Below are 18,442 nucleotides of genomic sequence, written 5' to 3'. Positions count from 1 at the left end.
TCTCATTCATTAAATAACTCTCTCTCTCATGCACACAAACACTAGTGAGGTTCATCGCCACATGAGGCGAGCAAACACAAGGAGTTCAACTAGTTAAACATTAATTCATTTATTTTCTGCTTCTGACTGAAAACTGCTACAAATATTTTCAATTCTTGTCCATTACAAATAAGTAAAAGCACATCATTGTGATTATTATATTTCTTCATGCTGCATTCTTCATCACATGGCTGTTAAGTTGTAACACCCCTTTTGCTTTTCTAGTGTTTTAAATTTGGCAGCTGCCCTCCTACTAATTTCTGCTTTATTTTCTGTCCCTTGTGCCTTTGGTGAGATTCTTCAGCACACACTCACACTCCCTCCTACTTTAGCCTCACAGTCAGAAACCGGGAATGATCTCCCCAGAACATATATTTTTGTCAATAAGCTCAGGAGCCATATTCATTAGTAGAAGCTGGATTTTAACCGTCTCCTCTAACCGTGCACATTTCCTCCTCCTCCAGCTGTTTGCTACCCTGCAAATGCGCGGACGCACACAGACGTATAAAGAGGAAATATTCACGTTCATGTCAAAGTTACCAAACTACAAAATGGCATCACCCAGGGCGCCATCGCTCAAATAGGTCACTGCTTTTACAGTGTATTGTTATGGGAAAAAATGTTTGTGTGCTGGACTGAGGAGAAGTTCAGTTGCCGTGTCATAAAATAACGGGGCCTCTTTGCCTCTGCATGCAAAGACAAACTATGTAGCACGGAACACACTTCTATCTCCTCGGGGAAAACATTTACTGGACGTTTCAGGATGATAATTTTCATCCTATTCTACAAATTAAATGACAGGACACTGCTGCAGAGAACTTTAAATAATTGAATAACTTCCTGTAAATGCCGATTATTTCCGTGCGTAATTAAGTTAATAGGAGAGATGTTGCAGAAGTGGCACGGCGGTGCGCAGCCTTGTTAGTGCTCGTTTGTTAGACAGGCTCCGTTCATATTTAATAAGACTGGAGGAATTTCGTATCGATTTTGCTTTAGCTCGTTTAAAACAATATGAAAACAAAAACCCTTTCGGTCAAAGTGACTCTGAATTACATTTGTCCTTTATTTAGTCTGGAAAATACGCGCACTGGCACATCGCAACATGAATATACACAGCAGATATGTTCAGATTTACTTCAGCACTCGACTCTTCAATCTCATGTCTCCTCGTTTAAAAAAATCCTACCAAAATGTTGGCATCATAATTCAACATTTATTATACTTGTTTCCTTGATTCCACGAGAATCCTTTAAGAACTCATCTCACTCATGTTTCATATTCACTCTGTACATTTTCCACAGGTTGAAAGTAGAGAGAAATTGAAACTTGTTGTACTGTTAGAACTGTTCCACGTTTCTCTTCAGACATTGTTTTACTGTGTGATTCTGATTCTTCACTCCGCTACTGAATATGTTTTGGATTCGGATGATTCGTCCAACAACAGCGGTCTGCGAATGATCGTGGCTTTTGTTTGACCTGCGCACTCAGAAAGTGGTGAACGAGAGTCATCAATGAGCCTCGACACTGTGGGAACGTGATATTAACTGAGCACAACAATGCAGAGCAAACACGCACACAATTTATTCCACACATTGACGCATAATTCAAATGAAAAGCTTCGAGCACCGAACTGTTTAATTAAAATAAAGCGGTGCAAGATTCAGAGCTGGAACTTTACGCAGCATGTTTGAATGAAGGCCTCTGCGCACTCTTTAGCGTAGAAATAAATCGTTTGCATATTCTTGATGTTTTTTTTATTTATTTTTGTGTTGTCAGCTCTCGGTGTCGGGCTGGATTGACAGAAACCGAGAGACTCATTCAGCGCAAAACAGGCATACGCTGTGCTGAAGTGTCCACCAGCAAATCAATGCACTCTATCAGTCTCAGGGTTAAACAAACCTCTGATCTCTGGAGAAAATGTCGATTAATGTATTTTCTTTTGCATTTTGGCAAACTTTTTCTGATTGACAGTGAACTCGGACTCCGTGCAGAGTCGCACTGTTCCTTCTAATTACGCACACATAATTTCTGCTGCATCAAGACAGAGGGCACACACAGGGCATCGGGGAGAGAGGAATAAAAAGAAACCAGTTCAAATTAATTGGAGCCTGTATTTATTCTCAGCGCAGCTCTACATAAATTCTGCTGCAGCAGAAACACACGAGTAAGAGCATGCAAACAATGAAACCAATCGATGAAAGTGGTTGTTAAATAACAACTGTCAGTTGAAAGTTACTTTTTTTATTGGATGACAAGTGGGGAAGTAAGGCCACATATTACATTCGTGAATTTGATCTGAGGTATTTGTATCACAAGCCTGGGTTTGACCTTCCACAGTTCACCAATTAAAAGCGAAACTAAAAATTAAATCGGAAAAACATTTTGTCTAAGCAAAGAAAAAAAAATGGACAACATGTGTCCTCAAACTGTGTTGTAAACTAAATGTACTCTAAAGATTTCTGTGCCGCTTCTCCGCAAATGAGAAAGGCTGGTGAAACTGACTTTCAGTTTACCCTCCGCAGCCTCCTCTGCTCCTCTCTCCTCCCTCTCTGCTCTGGCTGCGCCGTTTTCGAGGGGCTCCTTATAAATAAAATCCACCGTCCCCTGTTCCTCTTCCTTATTGGTCAGGTGGAGCCGTTACCTCACTCCGGGGCCGGTGACGCACCGTCTTCACGTATCCTTCATGTGCGTCTCTTCTTGTTTCTTAGAGTCTTGCAGTCGGGCAGAGGGAGAAAGCGGGATTCGCAACGAGCCGTGAGTGTCGGACGGACCGGGTGCGCTCGATACTGAACACTTCCCATTCCGGGGGGAGAGCGGCGCGCAAGAGCAGGCTGTCTCTGGGTGTCTCTCTCTCTCTTTCTCAGTGAGCTTCTCCTCTCTCTCCCCCTCTCCCACCCGTAGACACACACACTCACGCCCGCGCGCACGCACGCACGCTCTGCATACGTCTCCACTTTGCCGTAGTAAATTACGGCATTGATCTCAACGGCAAGTCCGGATTTGTCTCTTGTGCTCGCCCTTTCTTCGACGGACTGACTTGGAGAAACGCTAGCGACAGAAGTAAGTACAAACACTTTCCATTTGCTGTAGTTATCACGGTCACTGGTGGGCTCACAGATACTGTGGTGTATGTGTGTATGTTCATGCGTCTGACATGTCTCATCGTGTTTGTAGCTTTTCGCTGTAACTAAACTTTCATCGAGAGTTCATGGAGTCGGTCCATCCCCGTGACATAAAACGGATCCTGATGGTTCAGATTCATTTGGAAGTTGATACGGACTTTTTGCGCGTTAGCCTCGCGGTGCTTGTGGCTTGTGCCGGCTGCAGCTTTTAAAATGCCGGGTTGTGCACCGCTTGCTGTCCTGCTTCACTTTGCTTGTGGACATCGCACTGGTCAACTTACACAGATTTACGCACCTGATGTTGCTTTCGGATTTTCCAGATTTTCTTTTAATCGGAATGATAATTATCAAGTCCCTCAACACAGATGACAGTTTTCCAGAAATAAAATAAACACAGAACCTAAGTCAAAACTTGGTAATCAGCTTTAAATCCATCTAACAGTTCAGCATCGTTAAAACAAGAGCAAGTGTTTTAGAATCAAGTGAATTCGTCTCTTCGCACCGAACCTACTTTAAGAAAACTTTCAAAGCTTTATATTAAGGAATAAACTGCATATTAAGATGCAGGTGTTTGCAGCGTCTGCTTCTCCAAAAGCAACAGCCAACGCTGTCGTGTCATTGTCGTAATTGATGTTGGAGTAGAGCGGACATCTGTCTCTATTTGCCGTGTTTTACTAACGTGCGTAAAAGTCCCCGCTTGTGTTTTCTGTCAGTCTCTGCTCAGCGTTGCTCTTCGCTGTGAGCGCACACAGTGATCTGCAGGGAGAAGTAGTGAGGAGTGTCCACTTCACACTTCAGCCTCACTTCTCTTTTATTACCTTATTTTTATAAAAATAAACACGCTCTTTGGTTCCTCTGAGGGGTTTCATAGATGTGTAAATTATGACCTAATACAGAGTTTTATTTCTAAAACCGGTTTAATTCCATTTTTCTTTTTTTGCCATTATGAGTGTGGAGTATTTGTATAAAAATAAATATCTACATAAAGCTTTCAATGCCTCAGTCATTACCGTAAAACACAGAGACAGGAATTTAGCCATGGGTCATCAAATGTTTGCGTTACTTTCAGGGAAATGTCACTCACCCTTACTCATCAGTTATTTCTTATTTCAGTTCAGTTATTCATGCTCTTCCCATTCAGATTAAAACAAGTTTCTGTTTTAATGAAGAAACCACACACACGCACACTCTCACATCTCCTTTCAGGGCTCACCTTTCAGACACTCACTTAAACCAAAGGTTTTCCGTTGAAACACAAGTGTACCAACCTAAAGTTTTTGCGCCTACAGTGTGTTGCTGCTGGCACCACAGTGGTATTTCCAAGTCTAACTTTGGCTTTTTTAAGGTAATATTATCTAATAATATGACAGTATTCACAGAAAAGGCAAAGGAGGCACGTTTACCCTCTGTTGCCCTGTGTCAGTGACTGTTTTTACAATAGTTCACTCTCAATTTGACCTCAGACCCAAATGTTCAAAATAACCATGTTTTCAAGCTCTTTGAACCCCCCCTCATCTAAACAGTGTGTCTCTCACTCTTTCCACCACCCCTCGGTGCGTGCGCGAGTGCCAGACCTCTGCCCAGAGTAATGCTGATGAACCAGTATCACAAACAGTGAGCAATGTGTGTATACATGCATGGACTGTACGTGAGCGTATCTGGGTCACTGCCGGGCACTGTACTGAGGGGGTGTTTTTTCTGTCGTCCACAACAGCGAAACTTTGAGTCACATTCGAACTAACCCATTTCCCCTGCCAGGGAAGTATTTCATTTGGTAATGGCAGACACATAACAGTGTCAGCTTTGTCGGCTGTTGTTGGCTATTGCAAAGGCATCTCATTCATGTCCTTGATTTAATCTGAATGTGCGTTTAAATGCGTCCGCATTTTTCTATTTTTTTTATTTTATTGTCATGCTACAATTAGTGTTTTTAACATTTTAACAATGGGAAGAAAACTGCTCAGCTCCTATGAACTGTTGTAAGAAGCAGCTTTCATTTGTGAAACATTTCCCTACACTGGACCCTGAAATCACATGCAAATCATGCAAACAGGTAACATGGAAAACACTGCCTGCTGTGTATGCGCATGAAGGCACATGTGCAGATACTAGCTTTTAACATTTGCCTGTGTAAAAATGGCCAGGGCTTTATTTTTTCAGTCTCTTCTCAGATGCATTGGAATTATTTTGTCTTTGCCCATTTGACTTATTCTGTCATTGCACGAGGATATTTAAATGGTTTTACAAGTATTAGAGTCAGTGTAAAACAGTTATTGGTAATCGAATGAACCAGGTCTTCAACATTTCCCACTTGTGATAGTGTTAAGTGTTGACAGAGCATCAGCACAAAAGCCTAACTGAGTATATACAGTCTGGAGAACTTGGTAAAAAATTTGGCCGCATTTATAAAAATTCAAGTTTTCTTCACAAAATAAAATACAGAAAATTCAATAACATGCACTGAATAAATGCAAGATAAGTACCTAGTCGTTTAAATCCTGTGAAGAAATAAAAAGAAAAACTAATACGAAAATGTAGAAAAATTCTCCTTTTTATTTGAGAGTTAAGTGAAGTTCCTCTGACAATAAGAGAACCTGTCAATTGTTCACAGCTCCTCACAAGATGCAGAAATCAAGGTTACCCCTCAGGGGAGGAGGAGGAAATGGGAAATTATTTTGGTTAGAGCAGGCAGGTGTTACTTCTCTGTGGGAATATCTCCTTGAACTATTTTAAAGACTGCTTTCTCACAGTACTTCCCCAGGCTTCTGGTCAAGAAATGAGTACTTGATTGTGTTTTTCCTCAGAGTGCGATCAATAAAAGCGTCTGCTTCTCAGATTCTGTCAAATGTGTTAGTTTGAAATTTTTCTGATGGTCACAAGTAGTGAGTTTTTATATTCTATTGTGTATTGGAAAATAAATCAGTAACAAGAAAATTGTCATACAGTGAAGATTTTACTTATTTTATTATCTATTATTTCTGCACAGGCCATAAAAGATTAAGCGTGATTAAATATAGTTCGTTATTTTAGTGTGCATTATACACATTTTCGGCAAATGATGAAAATCACATTTTCACAGCAAACACTTGGATGAATTACAGGAATTTATGTTTGTCCGAACAGGTGACACCTCTCATCGTGTGCGTCTGTGAGGACCACTGGTCATGTCAGTTTAGCTGTCCTGCGTGATGCCTGATCATGACAGCACCACCCTCCTAACCAGACAGACCAAGCGCAGACGTGTTGACATCGGGGTGAAAAGGACTGTGGGTAGCGCGATATTCACCCGCGTCAGGGAGACCCTACTCGACAGCATGAACCAATCCCACGGCCCTGATCAGGACGGAGACTGCTCGTTGGTCAGTCATGGCCACGGGGGTACCAACAGTGATGGAGAAAAGTCTAATGTTCTGAGGAAGTTGCTGAAGCGGGCCAACTCATATGAAGACGCCATCATGCCTTTCCCTGGTGCAACCATAATTTCTCAGCTACTGAAGAATAACATGGGAAAGAATGGAGGGAGTGACTCAGGCTTTCAGGTATATAAACACACACGTAGTAACTTATTATTACCAGTTAATGCATTTGTTGAATTTTGATAATCATATAACGTCCTAGTCCTTATTTAGTTGCTATGTCAATCAAGTCTTTATTCCTCATCTATTTATCAGTTCATCTATTAAGTCATTTATTCAATTTTAATTATTATTATTAATCCTCCATCACAGGGGAGTGGAGCTCTGTCCAGTGCAGGCTCAGAGATCCAGGCTGAGGACGCCTGCAGCAACTCCTCACGTGACAGCCCGTCTGACTGCCTGTCACCTGGGCCTCCTCTTCCACCTCCACCTTCCTCCTCCTCGTTTGGACGGCCACTACCTCCTTTGAGCCTCAATTCCCACAATTCCTCCCAGTCCCTATCCCTCTCCTCTTTTGACTTGGACAGGTTGTCAGATGAGCACCTTCGTGCCAAGCGCGCTCGCGTGGAAAACATCATCCGAGGTATGAGTCACTCACCGCTGGTCCGGCCCAACGCCGGTGACCACAACCAAGAAAGCAGCCGTGAGAACGAGAACAGCAGCAACAACAGCAACAGCAGTAATGACCACAGAGGAGACAGAAACAGCCACGATCACAGTCGGAGTGACTGTCCTTCTTCCCTCCTGAGCTCCCCGGGCTCACGGGGCGGTGTGGTCAGTGTTGGTGAGGTTTACAGGGAGAATAAGAGGAAACAGCGCCTTCCACAACAGCAGCACAGCTTCACCCAGCTGGTGTGTTCCAGGCAGGAGCAGAGGCATGAAGAGAGGAGGCAGCTCAAATTACAACTGGAAGACATGCAGGTGGGTGGGAGATGACAGCATGAGCAGTCGTTTTGTATGAATGCAGATCGACTCCATCGCAAAACATCGGCCACCCCTTCCTCTGATCTGTATTGTTCAGTTTAAAATAGGAGTTGTTGCTTTAAGTCTCACACGCTCAACTTTCTAAAGTTAATTTAGCAGAATGAGACACTACAGAAAGAACAAAATGCCATCCTACTCATTAAATCTATAGCTTGATAAAACAAAACAATGAGATCTGTATATTGGTCCGTCTGTCCACCAACTGGTTACACACAATATAAGATATACCAGACTATTTATCCTATTTGTCCTTTAAATTTTCCCTTGATAATTATATTTCTGATAACGTGATCTTCAGGATCAGAGGACACCTTCTTTAATATTCTTTGTCCTCTGTTGTTCAGAAACAGCTGCGTCAACTGCAGGAGAAGTTCTACCAGATTTATGACTCAGAGACTGAGGAAGAAGAAGAGAATGGCGAGAATGGAGAGGCCGACCGAAGTGGGGAGAGAGAGGAGGATGGAAATTTGTCAGAGGACAGTATCCGTTCTGACGGCCTAGAGGAAAGGCACAGAGACAGAGGGCGACAAGATGACCTGTCTGAGCTGGACCCAGGCCTGTTCCTGGACCGGGCCCGTGCCCTCCTCCGAGAACAGGCCTTGATCGATGGAGAAATGGAGGAGGATGTGGACGGCAGGGAGGAGGAAGAGAGGAACAGTGAAAGGGTGATGAAGAAAAGAGGAGGAGGAGCGGGAGGAAGGCAGTTAGCAGAGACGCTGAAGCAGGAGCTGAACTGTGCCGTGTCCCAGGTCGTAGACACCGTCGTGAAGGGCTTCTCGTCACCCAAACAGGCCGTCAGTCACCATCACGGCTGCCACAGCAGCACACCAGCTGCACCCTCCTCTTCTTCCAACTCGTCCTCTTCCTGTCCTCCACCTTTCGGTCCTCTCCCCTCTCTTACCCCGGACTCACGCTTTGGCGGTGGTGCCCTGGCCCTCAGTCTAAATGGCGACGGCAGTCCCACCTCTAACTACCATTCCACCAACCAAAGGTTGCACTGCTTCGGTGATGTAATTGTACCGAGTCCGCTGGATTCATTTGGTGGTCTGAGTGGCAGACTGAGCGGTGTTCCAATGCCCAATGACCAAACGGAGGCACTGCCGTTGGTGGTGCGCAAGAGTGGTGGTGGAGGTGGAGGAGAGAACACCAACCCATCTCTTCCTCCCCCTCCTCCACCTCCTCACCATCCCTCCCTCCACCCCTCTCCTCTCACGGCCTCACTCGGATTCAGTCCTCCATCTTTTCGCCACCCGTTTCCTCTTCCCCTCATGGGTTATCCCTTTCAGAGCCCCCTTGGATCCCATGGTGGTGGAGCCGGCTACCATCCAGGGCCCAAGGACCATCATCGGTCCTCCCCTGATTCCATGGACATGACCCGAGAAACTGTCAGCCTTAGAACCAAAATGGCATCCCTCGGAGGGGGCCACCTCAGTCATCACCACCACCGGCAGAGCTCACCAAGCCAGCATGGGCCAGAGAGTCTGTCCCTGTCCCTCATCAAGTCTGAGTGTGGAGACCTCCAAGACATGGCCGACATATCACCCTACTCCAGCAGCACTGTATCCTTTAGATGTAAGGTTTTGTCATATGTGACCAAGAGTTAATGTTCTCTGACATTTACATTGATTTCAACCTTTAATTTTATCGTCAGCGTATAAAGTTTTTAGTCTTGGATTAAATTTGGAATTTAAGATTAGAATTAAGCAGTGACCCAGCTCCATAGTACACATGTCCCACATTGCAGTGCAGGAAGCAAGCAGAGGCTTTTAACAGGTGGAAAAATAAATAGGGGATGATGGTAACTGGGCTCTGGGAGCTGTTAAGTATTTAAATCTTTGCCTTTCCATGCATCATTTCCTGTTAGCACAATTTATTTCATTAATATTAACTGCAAAGAAAAAATACCAATCGTTCAAAGGTAAGACATGCTATTAGAGATGGATAATTGTATGTAGAATATGGATATATCATTATAGTTTTTCACATTCTGTAAAACAATACCTGTCTAAAAACACAGTGGGTGACATTTTCATCCACATTTGATTTTCACATTTCCTTTATCTCTAATTCTACATTAGAGAAATTAACTATGTTGATGAAGTTGATACCTTATTTTTACGCATTACACTGAGCATGTTAAACACTTTGGTGTAAAGAAAACTGATGTTCATACAAAAACATCCTAACGTTTTATTGTGCACTTAAAAAGATTTAAAATTAATTTCCCTGCTCCACAAGAATCAAATTTCGAACCCAGTTAAACATGCTTAGACATCTTATAAGCCACAGCAACAGCCGGCAGTAATCGCACAAAGTCTTTAATATCAATTAATTTGCATTAATTGGTTCCTAAGCTAACCTTCTTGTTTCCTCGCTGAGTGCGGAAGATGAAACGGGGCGCGCCGGGTCTTGCAAGAGGGGAAGGATTAAAAAGGTTGCATGCTGCTCTCTCAAGCTCTTTTAAGTCTGTGCAGCAGGTTGTGGTGTTTAAAGGTGCTGAGAAAGGCTTGTGAGCTCCCTCTTCAACACAAACACACTCTGTTCTCACTGTCTGAGACACTCTTGTGCTGTTAGGTTGTCTTTCATCACAAAGACTTTGTACATAAACGCTCAAAGCAAATCATATTTCACTGTGTCTGTGTGCACATCTGTGTGTGTTTATGTACTTGTGTGGGTGGGTGGGTGGGTGTAGGGTAATACCTTGTACATAGGAGCTCAAAGCTAATCATATTTCAAAGAGGAAGGGAGAGGAACAGGTGAATGCTTCTTCTCATTGATGGAAGCTTTCTAAATGCGTGGGTTTCAGGGTTTGTGTGTGTATATATGTGTGTGTGTGTGTGTGTGTGTGTGTGGGCACACAGGGAAAAGCGTTGCACCTAAAATGTACAAACTGGTTTGCTCTTTACAGTTTCGTTTAGCTAGTTGTCTCCCTCCCTCACATTGTCAATCACTCCTACTCGCTTTCATTTGTTGGCCTTTGCTCTCAGTTGCTCGGCAGCTGTGTGTGTTTTGCTTCCTTTCGCAGTGCACACACACACACACACACACACACGAACACTTTCATGGCGTGTGCTTGTGGACAGGTGTTGGCAGGTAGTCGTTCATCTTTTCGTTCCTAACCTTTCAAATGGGGGGCTTCTCCCGGCCATACGTGCACACAATTTAACTGCATACAAACAGGTGCGGATGCGCGCGCACACACACACACTCATGTTTGAAGAACAAAGTGAAAAGAAAAATAAGACTTTGAACCTGACAAATAGGAACTCCTTACAGCTGTGACGAGGATGTGATCACAGCGTTGTCTTCAAAGACAATTTAGATGTTGCTTTAATTAAAAGAAGAAATATTTGACACATCTCTTGATCCAGCTAAACCTTTCCTTTCCAAAATGCCTGTTCATTAATTTCTAAGAAAAAAAAAAAAATCTTTGAAATTGGACATTAGTATTTCAATGATGCTGACCTCGACTCCCTGTTGTATTTTCAAGATTAAATTCTGTTTTATATAAAGACATTTAATTTCAATATCAGCAATCTTTCAACAAAAGATCATTCATTTTAAGAAGAAAGATGTTTTTCCACTTCACAGTCAATTTAGTCAAATGTTATGATAAATGTTCCTCTGTTACACTTTTGATTTATCTATTTACTGATCACTGGGCAGAAAAAACCTTTTTGTTGTACGCAGCTTCTAAAATATGAGAACTGACTGCATTTCTCTTTTTTATACCATTAGAATTTGATGTTTTTCAATATATATTCAGAGAGATCAGACGCACAGTTAATATAATTTTATTACATTTCATTTCTATATTGACCTTTTATAAATAGATTTATAGATTATATATACATATACGTTATATTATACATTATGCAAAGCTCCAGAGCAGATATCTCCTTAGAGACTTAATTTGACTAAATGAAATATTACTACTATAATTATATTTGGCACATCCAAACATTCAAATCTGTTTTGTGGAATCAATGATATTTCACCACCACTTGTAAAATATCAACATCCAATACCTGCATGCGTTGCCAAAAGTATATTCAAACCTACGTCAAGCTCACAAAATTCACCTTCTTCATAAATCACAACCTTATCCTTTTATAGATCTCATGTGTGTTTCGTGTATTTGTGTATTCAGGTGTTGTAAAGACTATAGTGAGCTGCTTATTATAGTCTGGGACACTTATCAACATGATCAACAACAGAGGCCATAAAGGCAGGCTGCTGTAAAACCCTCAGTGCCCAGTTGTCATAAATCTGAACACACAGACATACAACACATACAGTAGTACATGTCCACTGCAAATAACCATCCATAAACAGACTCAGAAATCGTGGAGAGGCTCCTTATAACTCCAGTATTTGTCTGTGGATCATCAACATCAACATTTCTGCGTTTGCTTCAGTATCGCAGTAATTCAGTGACAGCAGAACATCCAATGCTACAGAGCACACAGGAACAGCTAAAAGCTCATTTGTTGTATTTGATTTTCAAAAAAATTAAACAAAAACAATAATAGGAAAAAAAACTCTGGCTATGTCGCAACCACACACACACACACACACACACACACACAGGTCTGTGTATCTTTAATCCTTTGTACAGAGCTGAGCAGATGTCCCCCATTCACTTATGAATTTATCCCCCCTCCCCTTCTTCTCCTCTGAATCTATCCCCCATTCACACACACAAACACACACACACACACACCTGGCAGCAAGGTCAAGTTACAGCTGATACAGTGAGCCCCCGCACAAACACACAAACACACACTCTTATAGACACATTCACAGATGCATCAGGATGAACATACACACCAAGAGGCAAGAAGGGGGGGGAGAGGAAGACGAGGGAAAAAAGACCATCCCCAGTTGCATTGTTTATTCACTGACTCACTTTAGCTACTATTACACAAACAAACACACGGCATTTGCTTTCTATTCATTATGATATTGCTTCACACTGTTTACTCTGAGTCATGTTTGTGTGATTTAGTGTGCATTTGTTCGTGTGCTACAGTGTGTGTGTCCGTAGAAAACAAGACAGGCTGCAGAATGTGAACATGATGTATTATCTGACTGAAACACACAGAGATAGTGACAGGTTGCTATGAATGTTAACTAGGTGATGGTGTTGTTGTCCAGTGACCTGACATATCTGCTGCTAAATGAATGATGGATGACAATTCAACTAGCTTCAGTTATTGAAGTAAACAGTGTTTGTGGTTACTTTTCAGTGTTGTAGTAGGTGTAATGTAAGTTTTATGAAAACAGCAAATTATTAATCCAGCTACAACCTTTAAATTATGTCTAAATATGTTTTCCAATTCATTTAAAATCAACTCACAATTCTTCCTGTCCTCAAGGTGAATCATGGCACAATCCTATTTTCATCACCAGCCTTTGAAGTACACAAACTTTTCAACCTAGTTAACCCAAGAAAACTGGGTTTGTTGTCTTAAGATAACGACAAAAAGCATCTTGTTATTACCAGAAAACTGGTTTTGTTTGTGTAATCTCGAGATGACGGCCTAAAAAAATAAATATTTACTAGATCTAATAAATTTCCTGGCTTCCGTAGCTCCTCCTCTCTTTTTCTTAACACTTTATTGACTTCCTTTCTCTCTCTCCTCTCCCGATTGCTGATCCTGCTCTCCCTCTTTCCAGCCTTATAGGGCCCCTGGGGTTTCTGTATGTGTTTGTATATGTGCATGTATATGTGTGTGTGTGTGTGTGTGTGTGCTAATTGACCTTGCAGGGGGTTCCATTGATTGCCTCATCTTCTCTGATAGATTATAGGGCTGTTAATGTGGTGGTGAAATGGCAGCATGGTGGGGCACAGCTGTTGCCACACACACACACACACACACACTCGGCACCTCACACAACCGGGGCCTCCACAATTATTCTCCTCACTGAGTGGGAGAGTCGTTGGGACCGCAGCGTCGGTGAGATGCAGGAGTGAATGTGTGATTTGACCCGAAGCCAGCAGGTGCCCGTGGTAGCGTTTGCTTTAGGTGTAAACCAAGCAGAGAACTGTGTTTTTCTTATTGTCATTTCTGTGACTGTACAGTACTGCTGTCAACCTGCTGACATTCATTAGAGGGTCACTGCTTGCTGTGAAATGCTAAAATATCCCAAATAAATCTGAAATCACAGAGTCACTATCTGCCCGCTCTGCTTCTCCCACCTGGTTTTCAAAGTGGCGCCCCATTTGTTCCAATGAAAGCTGCTCACTCAGCATATATGTCCATAAAGTTCCTCAAGCATGTGGACTGTTTTTGGGCCATTAGAGCATTTGCACAAGGGTCCGTATGTGGCAGTGCTGGCTGAGAGCATGAAAATATCTCAAACTTCATGATTCAGAGGGGGGTCTGGTCTAGAATTAGGAGAGTACGGGGAGTTTGTGGAATTTGTTCTAAAGTGTTTCTTAGAGTGTAGTATATGTTTTATAGGTTTTTTTTATATAATTGCTGAATTTAGGATGTGACATAACAGAGGTGTAATGGCCATCACCTCAGCAGTAAGGTGTAAATGTCGTCCTTTTAAAAGAGCTATATGCACCATTCTTTACTAGATAAAATAACTGAGTGTTAACCAACGCAGAAACTCAGTGCTCGTCTTGCTAAATACTGCACTCTTCAAATGTTTCAGTGACACATTCCCTCGTTGGCTCCTTGACATGTTGTTCTTCAGATTCAAGAAGGTCTGTCTCCCAACCACTTGAAGAAAGCCAAGCTGATGTTCTTCTACACCCGTTACCCTTCCTCCAACATGCTCAAAATGTACTTCTCTGATGTCAAGGTAAGACCTTGCCCTACTCTTTTCTCTTTACTCTAATTGTTTCTCTCCCATTTCTTCTTTTTATGAACTTTTTCAGAATATAACTTTTGTATTTCGTGCCCTGTCATATTCAAGTTCTCTTCTGTTTCTTTCTTTCCTTTGACTTCAGTGGTCTTTTTGATTTTACTCTGACTTCAGTGTTTTTATTTCTTTATCAACCAGAGGACATAAAGAGGTTTTTTATCAAAGGTATAAGACTGTGGAGGACAACTTAAACTTGATTGACTTTGTGCAGGCACACATACTCACATAATGAACTGCAAAACAGCAAATGAGTAAATACAAAATGTTTCTGAGTGCCAAAATGGAGAGGAGAAGGCGTCTTTGTCTGCTCTGGATTTTATTCTCTACAGTTCTTACTAGACGAGCTAAAGCTGCACTTTAGTGTTTTATTCCGTTATTCTGTATGTGTGTGTCTATGTGTGACACCCTATAGGGCAGATGGGTGCTCCAGTCTGTCACATTTTTGTAGCATAATTAGAGTTTCTGGCCTTAATCGGTCTGGGGTTGGAAAGGGGGGTGATAACGCCCACTTTCTCTCTCACACACATGTTCCGACTCACAAAACACACATATCCTGCCCTCAACCTCTATAAAACACACACACACACTTTCACTGATGTAAAACGAGTAGCTGAACTTTTCTCAAACAATACAAAGAACACACACAGTTCACAGTAAGTGTTGATTTGACACATGACAGGATGCCACAGGTTTATAGAAAGACAGCAGTGAAAAGGAAAGAGGATATTGACATAACTAAAAGAGAGAATGTTACGGGAAAATGAGTAAGAAAATAAGATGGCGTGTGTGTACATGAACATTTGTGTTTGCGTGTTGGGGTGTTTTCAGAAAATGACAGCGGGAATGGGGGGGGGGGGGGGGACAAACAAATGAAAGGGACGACAACAGAACAACAGCTTTAAAACAAAGATGCTGATTGTTTTGTGTTTACAGGCTGCTACATGTTTTGCAAAGGAGCATACGGCTCCCCGACGGATTCAGGACGCTGTATTCAAATGAGCAACCACACACCCGCACGCACACACACACACACACACACACACACACACACACACACACACACACACACACACACCAGCTGCCCTTTGGCTCATATCTGTGATGACCACTTCCTCATGGCAGTGCCACATCCTCATTGGCTGCCATGGCAACAAGGGTGCTGGGACACCAGGTTGCTAGGCAAACACAAGGTTGCTAAGCCTACCTGCTCCCAGTATGTGTGAGTCAGATTGGTCATTAACTGGGAGCCCAGTAAGTGATAAAAATGGGAATCATTTATACCAGTTATACTTAAAATATAGAAAATATGTAAGTATGTTGAGCCATTACCAAAATTACAATAAATCTGTTTTCAAACTTTTGAATCAAGCAAAAAAGTTGAATTTCGTTGCCTGAAGTGAGACTGACTGGACTTTTTTCTGTGAATAATCAATTGAGTGATGCTACAGTTTCTCCTATTTCCCATCTCTGTGCAGAGAAAACTGGAAATGAACAGAACTTCTGAATCTCAATATTAATAGTGAGAAGCTGTTTGAGCTCATTTAACATGATTAAATCACAAAACTCATTTCATTTCAAAATGTCTTGTCCAAATGTAGTTAGTTCAGTAATTAAAACATTTATGTGCTGACATTGATATTTTCCATAATCAGCTTACTTTCCTTTACACTTTCTATTATCTGAGTAAATACTTCTGCAGCCAAATAAACTGTGGTTTAATTTGGAAAATGAACAAATTACAACTAATGAGTTAATGCATAGGCTCAGTTTATAAGTTTATCTTGTGGGGATTGATATTAGCTTTTAAAATTAATCTAGTCTCCAATCTGTTGGTTTATCTCCAAAGTGATATTCATTTAATCTCTTCATCTCGGCAAACACGGGTTTAGACTATGAGATGTTTGCAGTGTTTTGGGCTGCCACTTCACTCGGCAGATGGACTGTGCTACAGCCTCGACTTGTAACTGTAGTCAGAACCACAGACACTGCAATTTACCAGAAATATATATATAAATATATATATATATATATATATAAACCCCGAATGTCGATAGTGCCATTATCAGTGAACACAACTAAACAGAGAGGTAGTTAATACTTAATACTGAATGTCTGTGGCGTAAATAGCATCAAAAACAGGATCTGAAGTTGTGGAAATATGAAAGGAAAGGACTAAATGACTAAAGAAAACTATTCAGATGTTGGATTTTTTTTATAGTTTTTGGACGACAAACAAGCTTCATGGCAGACAGGGCAGAGTAAATCTGTATTATTGGGACAAATTCATTGTTAGCTTTGGTCTTTTTGTGAGATTTCTGAAGGGAAGAGCAACATATCTTAAGCATTGTTTCTCATTATTTCTATTTTATGCAAATAATGGTTTCATTTAATTTTAATTGAGTCGTAATCCCAGTTAATCCAGAATATTTATCCGTGGGAGTAACTCTGCAGATATCTTTTTGCTTAATAAAAAAAATGAATTGTGGATAATCCTGTTTTTGATGAGCAAGGCTGTTCTTTTCAAGGCTGTGGTAGCGTGTGTGTGTGTGTGTGTAGGACTCGGTGAGAGAGAGCACTCTGTTGATGTCTGTGGATGTGTGTGTCCTGTTTCATTGTCCCATTGCATTCATTACCTTCATCATTACCATATTTTCTAAAATCCAGGTCAATGTCTTTTTCTCTTTCTCTCACTCTCTCTCTTACTCCTACTCCTCCCCCCTCCTTCCCTGAGAACAATAACTAGCATGTGTTAGGAGGATCAGGCAGATTCACTGTAAGGGAATTAGGGCCCTGAATGGCTTCCCCTAATTGGACTTGAATGGACATTGTCTATGGGAAACTGGTTCTTAAAGATGAGCCTCTTAAGCACAATGACCGTCTCGCTCGGTGTGGGAAGTGGGTTGAGCTGACAACTGTTTTAGACACAGATGAGCAAGCACACACATAAATATATATACACACACACACACAGGGTTGTAATTGCAGTGTGAAAGCTCTTCCCTTCTGACCAGACAATCATATACTGTATGTTAGCGGGAGACGCTGAGGTCACTGCCGTCTTGTCTTGAGAGAGTCAGTGAGAGTAATTAAGACCTCGTTAAGACTGGAGGAGTTAGGATTAATTAGATGCTCGCTGGCTCGGGGAGCTCCTTCCGTTTCGCACACACTCTCACTCGCATTCCCTGCCAGCGGAGCGTTTTTACATAGACACACTCAAAGCAGTGGCACATTTATCAGCGAGAGCCCTGAAGACTCTTGCCTTGAGAGGCTGAGATGACATGTCAATGCAACAGTCTCAGCAGGAATCAATTAGTGTCTAACCAGCCTCTTACCCATCTTATCAATTAGAGCTGCACAGCCAATTTGGCAACGTCAGGATATGAACCAACAACAGCTTGTCTACTGATACTTAACTTATGAACAGTGAAGACTTTGGAGGCACAGTACACACAGATATGTGTTGTTTTAAAGTGTTGAAACAAAGCTTTCTTTATTTCTCAGTATTTTAAAATACAGACTGTGGCTTCACTAGAGTAGCTGTTCTGCAAGCAAAAGGGTTTAAGGTCACCGACAGTTTTGTAATTATTGTGTGTTTTTGCTTTCTGTAAAGGCAAATAATTTAGGGAGAGTCAGTGTTATGTGTTTTTAACTTACAAAGTCTATCTACATAAAACTTGCAAATAGGACCATGTCCAATATTAAGACTGTGTTGTTAGTATAGTTTGTATTTTCATGTCATGTCAAACCTTTGGTCCAGGCCACATGGGACAAACAAGACATCACTATGAGCAACATAAAACAAAATCAAAGTAAGACATCTTCTGCTATATATAAAATATAAATATAACTAATCTGTGACTTAAGGGTTATCTACACCATACCTCAATAGTCACATGAACTGCACTCTCTCAAGTAAATTTCCTTCCTATACTGTCGAGTAAAGCAAAAATGCCCTAAAACATCATTTAAAAAAAGTTACTCCTCAGGCAATCACAGGAAACC

General features: G+C 41.7%; 1 protein-coding gene across 1 annotated transcript in view; it reads left to right on the top strand.

Moving 5' to 3' along the window:
• The first annotated feature begins 2,157 nt into the window (after window positions 1-2,157).
• The window catches only part of LOC113164681 (prospero homeobox protein 1-like), a 33,934-nt gene continuing 17,649 nt past the window's right edge, over window positions 2,158-18,442 (top strand). Inside the window, exons 1-5 of the mRNA XM_026364079.2 lie at window positions 2,158-3,099; window positions 6,285-6,700; window positions 6,890-7,498; window positions 7,906-9,120; window positions 14,270-14,377. Coding sequence (XP_026219864.1) covers window positions 6,350-6,700; window positions 6,890-7,498; window positions 7,906-9,120; window positions 14,270-14,377 — 2,283 coding nt within the window. The 5' untranslated portion in view covers window positions 2,158-3,099; window positions 6,285-6,349. The remainder of the gene's footprint in view (window positions 3,100-6,284; window positions 6,701-6,889; window positions 7,499-7,905; window positions 9,121-14,269; window positions 14,378-18,442) is intronic.

This window comes from Anabas testudineus, chromosome 2 (genome assembly GCF_900324465.2).
Source record: "Anabas testudineus chromosome 2, fAnaTes1.2, whole genome shotgun sequence".
Taxonomy (NCBI): domain Eukaryota; kingdom Metazoa; phylum Chordata; class Actinopteri; order Anabantiformes; family Anabantidae; genus Anabas; species Anabas testudineus.
This window is presented reverse-complemented; position numbering and strand designations above follow the sequence as displayed.